The 12120-nt window shown below is 40.4% G+C and overlaps 1 protein-coding gene across 11 annotated transcripts in view; it reads left to right on the top strand.

The window, feature by feature from the left end:
• The window catches only part of NEMP2 (nuclear envelope integral membrane protein 2), a 267634-nt gene that overhangs the window by 105825 nt on the left and 149689 nt on the right, over positions 1 to 12120 (top strand). For all 11 annotated transcript variants that reach the window (XR_008295489.1, XR_008295490.1, XM_053215445.1 and 8 more), the window contains 6 exons: positions 2977 to 3208; positions 3343 to 3415; positions 4509 to 4602; positions 5691 to 5805; positions 7617 to 7842; positions 11422 to 11598. Coding sequence is in view for 9 of the 11 variants with exons in the window: in XM_053215445.1 (XP_053071420.1) it covers positions 2977 to 3208; positions 3343 to 3415; positions 4509 to 4602; positions 5691 to 5805; positions 7617 to 7842; positions 11422 to 11598 (917 nt within the window). In the remaining 2 variants the exon portion in view is untranslated. The remainder of the gene's footprint in view (positions 1 to 2976; positions 3209 to 3342; positions 3416 to 4508; positions 4603 to 5690; positions 5806 to 7616; positions 7843 to 11421; positions 11599 to 12120) is intronic.

Genomic DNA, 12120 nt, shown 5'->3' with positions numbered 1-12120 from the left:
AAGCCCACTGTGGGGCTTGAACTCATGAACCATGAGATCATGACCTGAGCCAAAGTTGGATGCTCAACCAACTGAGCCAACCAGGGGCCCCCTGTCACTCTATCTGTTAAAAAACATGCATTCTGGGCACCTGGGTGGCTCAGTTTGTTGAGCTTCCAACTCTTGATTTCAGCCCAGGTCATGATCCCAGGGTTTTGGACCCGAGCCCTGTATTGGGTTCTGTGCTAAGCATGGAGCCTGCTTGGGATTCTCTCTCCCTCTCCCTGTGCCCCTCTCCCCCACTCACACACACACACACACACACTCTCTCTCTCTCTCTCTCTCTCTCTCTCTGAAATTAAAAACAAAAACAAAAAAACATGCTTTTTGATATCTCCCATACTACTGGGTTCAGTCTAATCTCTCTCCTTGTCGTATTTGTAACTTTCTTCTCTGATAATGGGGAACCTGGTTTTCATTATCCTCAGTATATTAATTTATTTGCTTAATGCTAGGGTAGTAATTTGTTTATTTATTATTTATTTGTCAACGTTTGTTTAGAGTGTGTTTTATCTCTAGTTTAACAGTACATAGTCTAATACTATGCTCCAAAATTACTTAGGTTAATTCATTCCCACCCATCCTCCTTCAATATGGTTATATTATTCATTTGAAATATATTTGGTTTCATTCATTTCCATTTTCATTTGAAATATATTTGTTTTTATTTTTAAGGGCTTTCCCCCATCCTAGTTGATTTTATTATAATTATTTTTTAGTATGTGCAATATTAGTATGGTTTAAAATCACAGGTCTACACAGAAGTATCCTCAGAGAAGTGTCACTCTCCCTCATTTCTCTATCATTCCTATCCAACCCTTGTGGGTAGTCAATATTACTAGCTTCTGTCTTTCCTGTGTTTCTTTTTTCAAAACTAAGCAGTGATGCATGTTTATAGACAGTGCTAAGGAGTGGGTTTAGATGGAGAACCAATGGCTGAGCCTGGGTCAGTCTTAAATGAAGAGGTCAGGGAGGAGGAAGAGGCCAACAGAGGAGAGAGAGACAAGGAGCAACAGGTGAAGATGTCCAGGACGCTGTGGGAAGAAGTGTTACAAGCAGGGCCAAAATGCTGTTGGTGGATCAAATATGATGACGGAGAATGCACTGGCCATTTGATTTAGCAACATGGAGGTCCCTGGTGACTTTGTCAGGGACAGCCTGTTGGAAACGACACATTGGAAGAGGGTTAAGGAGAGAATGGAGAGGAGAAGAACTGAAGACTGCAGGTATGGGCAACTTTTTAAAAGAATCTGAGTGCACTGGGAAGCAAGGGGATAGCGGGAGGGGAAAGTGGCTTTTTTGTTTTTAAATGGAAAAGCTTCAACATGTTTGTGTCCTGATAGGAATGGTCTAACAGAGAGGGACGAAGTGCTGGTAGGCTGTCCTTGAGTGGACAGAGGTGGGTCTGATTCTGTGCCTTGAGAATCTTCTTTAAGTCTCCTCTGTGGCAGAAAGTTCCTCCCCACAGGCAGGAAGCAGAGCACGTGCCTGCAGGTGTTGCCGGGTGGGTGGAGGTGGGGATAGGAACCTGTTGATGTTCTCTTCTGGCTTCTTTCATTTTCAGTGGAGAGTGAGGAAGGGGAGGAGGTATTGGTGTTGAGGAAGGAAAAGCTGTGAAATCTTTGTTGAAGAGAGTGGAGAGTAGATAGGAATGTGGTGTGATCGCCTACAGCTGCAGGTCCCACTTCAGGTTCCCACTCAGGGGCTTGAAGTCAAGCTACTATGTGTTTATCTAGCACCATTGGGTGGTACAAATGCCAAGAGTAGAATGGGTGGAGAGTTGGATTTTGCAGGTGGATGTGACAAAGCAAGAGCAGTGCAAATGAGTCGGGTACCTGCAAGAGAATGATTTGTAATGATCGATCGTGGAATTTAGCTGGATTAAGAAGGGGCTAAGGACATCAAAGGGGTGAGGAGCAGGGAAAAAATGGCTTGATCCATGGTGGGGTCAAAGGCTTACTGGGGTCGAGGTACTATACAGGGCATGCTAGAAAGGTAGGAGTTGGTGGTCAGCCAGTGGGATGCATGAAACAACCTGTAGTGGGGCTGTAGTTTGGTATGAACAAGGTCCTGGGTGTGGCCGTGGGAGTAGTTAGCTGAGGTGGGGCAGAGAACAAGCATAAGAGGGTAGGAGCTCAAGATGCTGAGAATCAGAGCATTGGAAGGAGTTTGGCGTACATAATAAACACATTGAACCCTGAGAAATATGACAGGAAATAGTATTAGAGAGAGAGCATCAGTGAGCCAGGAACTAAAGTCCAGGAGAAATGAGTGTAGGTAATGGGTTATATCACCTGATGCCGTGTCTTCAGAGTTGGTGATCTCACTATCCTTTTCAGGCTTGCCTTACTCTTGGACAGAGAAGAGGAATAGAGAGGGAGAAAGGCAGCAGCAGAATTGTTCTTTAATGAACACTGGATTGTCACTGTTTGCTTGGTACTGTAGCCAGTACTTTGTTGTGAGACTGGAATAGGACCTGTGGTTGGATTCTGGTCCTTCTTCAGGAGGCATGGGGAGAGAAGCCTGAATTACATATGCTCAGCTGATCCAGAAGGAAGTGCTTTTTCTCACAACACAGTAGAAAATGGTAGAGACATAATTCCTGTTCTCATGTTTATAACCAAATAGTTTGCCACCTATTACTTTTGTCATCCTTTTTCACATGTCCCTTGACCACAACAACTTGCTACAGGAGGGAGTTAAGTCACCTACAACTCAGGGGAAGAAATAACCACTTTCAAAAGTCTCTGTGCTCAGTGTGTTTGAACTAAACACAGATCTGTAGGTCCATCCCTGGGATCCCTTGGGATCGTGTATATCTGAGTGTTCTTTATCCAGTTATCTTGGGCTCTCTTTACTCCTCTGCTTATGATTTGAAGGAGCTTATGAGAAGTTTTAACTTCTGTGTTTATGGATTTCTTTGTTCTTATTTTATAGGTGAAAATTACCAGTTCAGGTCTGCTCAATATTGCATATATCACAGGAAGACATAATTGTCAGTATCCAGAAACCATTCTATCTTTTATCAAATGTGTGATTCATAATTTTTGGACACCAAAGGAGTCTAATGAAGTTACCATAATCATCAATCCATATGGAGAGACCATGTGCTTCTCTGTGAAGCCTGTCAGGAAGATATTTATCTATACAATTAGTGTGAATCGAAACAGTAAGTCTGTTTTCATTATACTTGATTTTATGGATTTAGTTTTTCTGGAGTGACATTTCAATAAAGTGACTTTTCCTTTACCAACTACATTGACACAAAGTCTTTGTTGTGTGTGTGTGTCTTTTTTATTCCAGTTGTGGATTTCAAACTCTTCCTTGTGTTTGTAGCAGGTATTTTACTCTTCTTTTATGCAAAGACCTTGAGTAGGTAAGTATCCCTTTTTATTTTGTTAATTTTGTAAATTAAAAAGAGTATAGGACAATTTTGACCCTATACTAAGTATTTCCACACTAGTTTGCAGTTCTTGCTTTAGGTTTTACAAACAGTAGTTCTGAAGATAGTGCTTGAAAGGCCTTTTAAAACCAGAAACAGTACACATGATATGTACGTATATATTACAGCATGCTTTTACATGCATCATTTTGTGTTACGTATTAATGTACGTTTTTTATTTGATCCTCTTCATTATGTGAACTTTGCATTATTGTTCTCATTTTATCAATGAGAAAACCAACATTCATCATCACTGACTAGTTCTTGCTAGGGCTGAGATTTATATTCAGGTTTTCTGATGCCAGATGCTTGCTCTCTCTATTAGATTCAAGCTGCCTCCAACATTTGTGGCTCTGATACAGAAGGTTGAGTTTAACAAATATTTGACTCTTAGATAAACATAGCATCCTGATATTTTGTTTATTACAACTTCTTTCATGAAAAAGGAGTCCTTTTCCAATAATATTTTACTTCTTAGCTTGCTATTCTTAATACTGTTCATCTTTCTTGTAGTGCAATTAAGTATGTTTAATGTAATCCATGGCCTTTATAAAACCAATGTTAGTTACATAGCCTGCAGAGTAAAGCTTGGACTCAGAGGAGATGGGCTATAAGCCTGAATCCTCCAGTTGGCAGATACTGACTTATGGAAGGTCTTTAACTTCTTGGTGTCTTAGCTTCCTCCTCTGTAAAATTTTGACATGGATAACTATTTCACAGGGCTGTTGTGAATGCATGCAGAGCTCTCAGACAAGTGCCTGCTACATGGTAGGCACTCAGTAATTATTCTTGGATCAGATTCTAAACATAGATAACTCAGACATTTTGTTTTGAGTTAGTGGCAAGCTATTGACTATAAATTTCAAGTATAGAAATTTCATTTTTTAAGAGTATAGGATCTAATTAAAACTAACATCTGAGTTTTTCTTCTTCGTATTCTTTATAGTTGCTATCGTCAGGTTAAACAGTTTTAATACTGAAAGTGCTGCTTGGCATTTAAATTGCCTTTATTTGCTTGTTTTGACAGAAGTCCTATTTTCTTTTACTCTTCTGGGACCGTGCTAGGTGTTCTAATGACGTTAGTCTTTGTCCTGCTTCTGGTGAAAAGGTTTATTCCTAAGGTAGGCATACTGTGTATAAATGAATAAAAGAGGGAAACCATGATCTCATAGACATGCAAAATGGATCAAAGTTAATCACATTGATTATGACAGTTCCAAATTCAAACTGTATTTCTACACTGTATTACAAAACTGGTTTTAAAATGTATCTTTTTCTAGAGATTCCATTTTTATTTGTTATTATGTATACCCTTAAGTAAATATAACTTTTGGTGATACTTTTTTGAGACCCCATTATTTAAAAAAATTTTTTTTAATGTTTACTTATTTTTGAGAGACAGAGAGAGACACAGAGTGTGAGTGCAGGGAGGGGAGGGACAGAGAGAGAGGGAGACACATAATCTGAAGCAGGCTTCAGGCTCTGAGCTGTCAGCACAGAGCCCAATGCGGGGCTCGAACTCAGGAGCTGTGAGATCATGACCTGAGCCAAAGTTGGACGCTTAACCAACTGAGCAACCCAGTTGCCCCAAGACCCTTTTACTTTCAGGTAGTAGATCTTTCTTAGGAATGGTGGGGGCTGATTCTATGCTGAGTAGAAATTTCTCTTATCTTGACAGACCTGAGGAATGTCGTGATGCTGAACCATCAAAGCCTTGAGTAACAGCATTGCTACAACTGGGGATTTCTTCATTATTATTAGTTCACCGAAACACCTTTAATGAAAGAATGCCCTGCACTTAGTTGAGGATAAATATTAGTTAATGTTGATAATGTTGCAGATACTCTGATTAAAGCTTGCAACACTGGCATTATTTTGAGATAAATTTATTCTTTAAAACAGTGCCTCTCCACCTCCACCTTTAGTATACATGCAAGTTACCTGAGTATTATCCTGCTGAAATGCAGGTTGTGATTTGGGGGTCTGCCATGGGGCCCAAGAGTCTGCATTCCAGCAAGCTCCCGGGTAATGCCAATGCTGCTGGTTCATGGGCCATAACTTTAACAAGACACCAGAGAGCACCTTGAATTGACCTCAGTGCAGTGTGATGTAGAAGTTTCTAATAATATAAAGGGTTTATTTGTTTCCTCCTATTTTTGTGAGAGTGAATGAACCAAAACCTGTGTCATTTATTCTCTTTCACACACAGTATAGCACCTTTTGGGCTCTAATGGTTGGTTGTTGGTTTGCTTCAGTTTATGTTGTATGCCATTTGATGGAAGATCTGAAGTGGCTATGGCATGAAAACAGAATATATATATTAGGTAGGTAATTAAAAAAAAATATATATATATGTATTATTGACAAAGCTGAAAGTATAACTAAGAGGCCTTCCTTTGGAAGTATGTTTCTCTCTAGCATCTAAATTTTCCTTTTGAACTAAGAAGTGCTGTTAAAAACATTTTATTTTATTCCCACAGTTGATGATTTCAGTTCATTAGATCTCTCTTTTTCTTTAAGTTTGTTTATTTATTTATTTGGAGAGAGCATAAGTGGGGGAGGGACAGACAGAGAGAGAGAGAGAGAAAGAGAGAGAGAGAAGGAGGGAGGGAGGGAGGGAGGAGAGGAGAGGAGAGAGACAGAGGGAATCCCAAGCAGGCTTCTCCCTGTCAGCATAGAGCCTGATGGGGGGGCTTGAACTCACAAACGGTGAGATCACAACCCGAGCCGAAATCAAGAGTTGGACACCCAACTGACTGAACCACCCAGGCAACCCTTTTAGATCTCATTTTAGTCTATTTCCCAATGACATCTTTCTTAGTTTTCTGTACTAATGATGAAAAGAGCAAAAAAGTATTTGTCCCTTTTGACTGCTTTTATCCTTTGAATCATGACTCTTTCTTTTTCTTAATGTATTCAGCATGAAAGGTGAAAAATCCTAAATATAAATTACTAATGAAAACTTGAATTTTCAGAAACAGAGAAGCTATTAAGAAACCACTTGTTCTTATTTCCTGAAAGCAAAAACAGATGAACAAGTTTTAAAAATTATTTATTTGTTTTAATTGGGGAATAATGGAGAATGGGAGGGTCAACTTTCTCCTAAGCCCTTGGTGCCAAACTTCTCATATAAGTTCACCCACCCAAAACAGAAGCAATCAATTTTTGTTTTAACTGAAGATTTTTATGTCTTTAGCTCATTTTTCTTTTTATGCTTAAGTATTTTTAAAGTAAATTACAGATATCATGGTATGTTCTTCTAAATATTTCAATAAACATCTCTAAAAAAAGAGCATTTTCTTCTATAGTTAAATACCTATTAAATCTTAAAAAAATCAATAATTACATAAATTACTCAGGCCATGTTCAGATTTCCCCAGTGTCCTTGATGGTTGGTCTGTATAAGGTGGGATATAGTCCAGTACCATATTTTGCGTTTATTATGTCTTGTAGGTCTTTTTTAATCCATAACAATTGCTTTTTTCATCATAGTGCTCTGGTGAAGAGACTAGTTGTCCTGTAGAGTGTCCCAACTGTCTGGATTTTTCTGATTACTCCTTTGTGGTATAATTTAACTTGCTCCTCTCTCCCCTGTATTTCCTAAACTGGAAATTAGATCTTGAGGCTTTCTTAGACACAAGTGAACCATTTTTCATAGTATACATCAGAGGAGATGTGTATTTCACATCAGATCAGAGGGAGGATGCAGAATATCTCATCATCCTGCCATTATTAATGTAGAAACTGAGCACTGTATTAGGGGGGTATAGACTGATCCCTCCACTATATTTTCTTTTTTTGACTAGAAAGCAAAAATGAAAAAATAGGGTTTGTAGCCAACTGTGACATATGCTGAGGCTTATTCCTGACCAAAGGAACTATGGTATCATTTGCCCATCTAGGACTCTGAACTAAAAAATATACCTATCATAATAATTTATTATTAGACAACCTTAATTATCACAAAAAGCACAGTATCTCACATTGAAGGAATAACTAGCCCTCTACGTGTTTTTCAGCCTTACTTCTTTGGGAAAAGAAAACAAATGAAGGTTTTCTGCTTAAGTCAAGGCTCTACCAGGATCTTTCACATAACTTTTCAGGTTCAGATTTTCAAGTTCTTCTGCTTTTACAGGCTATGTTTTGGTAGCTGGATTTCTCAGCTTTGCTGTTTGTTATAAGCATGGGCCCCTGGTTGATGAAAGGAGCGTGACTCTTTTGACATGGACACTGCGGCTCCTCGCCCTGGTTCTGATCTATTGTGGAGTCACCGTGCCCCAGGGCTCCTATGCAGCTCTGATCCTCATCCTGGCCTCCAGGAGTCTACGCTACCCACTGAAGGCGTTCACTTATATGAGGTGGTGCGTATCTTTTTTCTCCTTGTAAATGTGACATTTTGAGTTCTGGTTTTCTTTATTGTTTGGGGAAGTTTCTTGGATGTGTCCTATTTAGTCTCACAATTAACTACATTTCATCTGGGGATTTGGGAGAGAAAGAGGATAGAGAATTTAAGCATCTAATCCCATCTCCATTTCTAGTCTTCATTAATCTTTCAGAGGTCTACCCCCAAATACTAGGTAATTACAGCTCACCTAGAACTTACTAAGATCAGGGGCAAAATTACTTGGGTTCTGGGTTGCCTACAATTTCTACTTTTATTCTACATTTCCTTTCATTAGGACCAAAGATTGCTTTAAAGGTATTTGTTGTGCTTATGAAATAGAGCTAAATGAATGTATTGTTTATGCTTAGGACTTTTTGGGTTTTTTTAGGTTTAAAGTTAAGGCTTAAGGGGCTCTTGGGTGGCTTGGTCGGTTAAGTGTCCGACTTCAGCTCAGGTCATGATCTCACGGTCCATGAGTTCGAGCCCCGCGTCGGGCTCTGTGCTGACAGCTCAGAGCCTGGAGCCTGTTTCAGATTCTGTGTCTCCCTCTCTCTGTGACCCTCCCCCATTCATGTTCTGTCTATCTCTGTCTCAAAAATAAATAAACATTAAAAAAATTTTTTTTTTTTAAATAAAGTTAAGGCTTAAGCTCTTGAAAAATACAGAAAGAGAGATGAGGTAGCTTCTGTTGTCACAAGTGTATTATGTCTCTCCTTAGTCACTGAGCCTGAACACCTGTTTTTGTGTCAGGTGCACAGATGAAGGAGATAGTCCCTACCCTTGAGGTGTACTTGCTGAGCCATCAGCATGCGTTTCTGTATCTTTGGAGTGTTAAAAATATGCCTGTTCAGGGACTATGGCACATAGAGTTCAGGAGAGTTCCTGAAAGAGATATTACTGGGCTGAACCTTAATGAATTAAAACAGCCGGGTGAATAAATGTGGGAAGGACCTCCCTTACAGGGAGAAAGCCCAGTTTGGTAGCATCATGAGGCAGGCAAGGGAGATGGCCGTCGGCCAGGTTGTGGAGGCATCACAGGCTGTGTTAAGGAATCTAGTCTGATCCTGTGCATAGTGGAGGCAAGAAGCCATTCTGCAATGCAGTCAGCATTCTCTGCCTGCTGCCTAGACCAGAATTACAAATCCAAATGCTTGGGGCTGGTCCTGACTGGGTGATGCTGAGCAGGGGTGAGTCAGTGGGGCCATCATGAGGACTGTGAGAAATTCTACAATGCAACCTCATCAGTAAGGGGGCAATTACTACTCAGCTTGAGCTGATTATTACCACATAGGAATATGGGCCCTGCCTTGCCAGATCTTTTGGTTTTTTTTAGAAAAGCTGGAAATATGGATTTGAATGTGAATTCTTATTATTTTTAAATGTTGGCAACTAATCTAAAAATAAAAATACAGTTAACACAATCAAAGCAGAGACCATGAACCTCATTGGGTGGCAGAATGTGGCCCATCTGCCTTCTGGCACAGAGGGTGGATGTAAGCGGGAGGCCCTGGGACAGTGACATCATAGCGGTCCAGGCAAGAGGTGATGAGGGCCCAGAGTTGGGCAGAGAGACAGTGAGGGAGTGAGGGTGTTAATAAATATTTATGAGGTAAACCTGGCTGAGAGGAAGGAGACTCTGGTAATTGTAGTCTATGGATCTGCTACTACACATATAGCCAGTGACAGGACAGGGCCCTTGTGCAGAGAATGTTGGCAAGACTGCAAGGTAGCGAGGCTGGGACAGAGGGGCTGCTGCTAGCTGCTCTCTGCACTGCCTCAGAGGCCAAAGGTGACTGGGACTACCAGAGGTCCCTCTGCTAGGAGGAGGCTAGCCATCCACATTCCCCAGGCCTGGGTCCTTTGCCAGGCTTGTGGCTTGAGGAACGCGGGTTAGCATTTGGACCCCTTTTGTTTTAAACCTCCAGCTGCCTCACCAAGTGTAAGGTGTGTTCTGTTACCTGTGTGATGGTCCTTTTATGCATTTGCTGTGCGTTCTGTTAACACAAACCTAATAAAATGTTTTGTAACTTCTTTAGCTTTTCATTTTGCTAATGAATAATTATGTGAACAAGTACAAGACAAAACAACAACAAAACAGGAACATAAATAACAAACCAGAGAAATAATACCTTGATTTGTACAGTATTTTAGTTTTACAAAGAGCTGTTTGAATATATCCTAATATATGGTAGCTACTCTCTTGATTATCCTTATTGAACACTTACTATAGGCCACTCGCTTTACACAAAATATCTCATCTAACCTGTATAGTGACCTAATGAGGTTTAGATGTTATATTTAAAAAAAAATTTTTTTTAAGTTTATTTATTTATGACAGAGATGGCAAAAGTGCACAAGGGCAAAGAGCAAGGGAGACACAGAATCTGAAGCAGGCTCTGGGCTAAGCTGTCAGCACAGAGCCCAACACAGGGCTCGAACTCACAAACCACGAGATCATGACCGGAGCCAAAGTTGGACACTTAACCCACTGAGCCACCCAGGTGTCCTGTGAGGTAGATGTTATTGCTTTCACTTTGTTCATATGAGCAAAGTGAGGGTCAGAGCTGTTAATAGTTGCCTCAGTTGATACAGTGGGTAAAACTCAAAGCCAGGACTGTGTTCCAGTCTTCTGCTCAGAGACCAGAGGTTTTCCTCTAGGGAGATCAGGCTAGGTGTTCAGACAAGGAAAAGGAAACAATATTGGTGGTTCCTCAATCTGACTCATCATCCACCACACAATCTTTAAAAGACTTTTCAGGTCCCAACACTCAAGAAAATATATGTTTAACCACCTCCTGGTAATTCTTGTACTCATCCAGATTTGGGAATCTCTGGTTAAATTTTAAACCACCCAAGAACATTTTTAAAAACTCATTGATAAATGTAACATATGTGTTAAAACCTTATCATCATTACCATCTTTATGAGATTCTCCCCTTTAGGACTTTCCCGATTCAAAAAGAAAATTCCAATAATGAGCCCCTTAGCATGTAAGCAAAGGAGGAATTATAAATTATTGTACACAAACGACTTTTGTATGGTATTTACTCCCTGTCTCTAGGATTAGTCAGAATCACCACCACTAGGTGGAGGTGATATCCCACAAATCTTCCTTTTTTTTTTTTTCCTTTAGGTCTAGCAAGTAAGTGGCCATGAATTCTACCAGGTCTCTGTAAAACGGTATCTCAAAAGATTTGCTTCTGTTAGCGCCCAAGATAATGAGCAGGCCAAGCATAAGGAAACCAAACTTTCAACGATCTGATTGTGCGATTGAAAATTACTGAGAATACAATTAACATGTCTATCAGAAATTGAGTCTCAAATTCCTAAGAACATTATTTAGGATGGTCCAGGAAGAGAAGAAATGTACTATTAGCCCGAACTGCATGTTCTGTATTCCATAGTCACAGTAAGAACCATAAAAAAGTATAGTATGGTGTCAAGAAGTTAAGTATTACTGTTACTTTCTAAGAAATGTAGTTTTATAAATCTTAAGGGTTGAATTGAGCAGTCAAATATGACCAGGAATCTAGCAACCAAATGCCACATGTTTTAGGAAAATGAAGAAATGGTGGACATCCAAGAAGCCAGTGTTTAAGTATCTGACTGAAGATGAATACCGGGAACAGGCTGATGCTGAGACAAGCAGCGCCCTGGAGGAGCTGCGTGGAGCCTGCCGCAGGCCCGACTTCCCCACGTGGCTGGTAGTCTCCAGACTCCAGGCTCCTAACAAGTAAGCCCTGCTCAGCTGCCGGGACCACACTGGGGTTGGGATGATTGTGAAAACACTGTGACGGTTTGCTACAGGTACTTCACATTAGGAACAGACCGCTGCCCAGGAGAACCCATGATGCGGAAACTGTCAGTGGCCCTGCTCTTTCTTCAGTGCTCTGACTTGCACAGAGCTGCTAATGTCAGGACAAATAGTGACCTGATGTTTGATACGGAAGGTCGTAAACATAACTTCCACATGAGAAGTGACCGGTGTCGAAAGTAATTGTCAAAGCTTACCAGGAAAGACATCTTTGTCCCAAAATCTTTTTCCTTACTGCTTCCCTTCCTTCATAGTTTTATCTAAATAACAGTGCCCTCAAATTAAACATTGAAGGGGGAAAGTATTGATGTACTAAAATAATGAATGAATAATGACTCTAATAAGAGAAAAGGAATTAGAAAACAGGACTCGTTAGGATAAGCAGCAGTCAGTGCTCGTAAGTCAGCCTCCTTCTCTGCTCTTTCTCTGAATATCTCCAGA

This window comes from Acinonyx jubatus, chromosome C1, assembly GCF_027475565.1.
Source record: "Acinonyx jubatus isolate Ajub_Pintada_27869175 chromosome C1, VMU_Ajub_asm_v1.0, whole genome shotgun sequence".
Lineage (NCBI taxonomy): Eukaryota > Metazoa > Chordata > Mammalia > Carnivora > Felidae > Acinonyx > Acinonyx jubatus.
The sequence above is the reverse complement of the archived record's forward strand: the minus strand, read 5'-3'. Positions and strand labels throughout refer to the sequence as shown.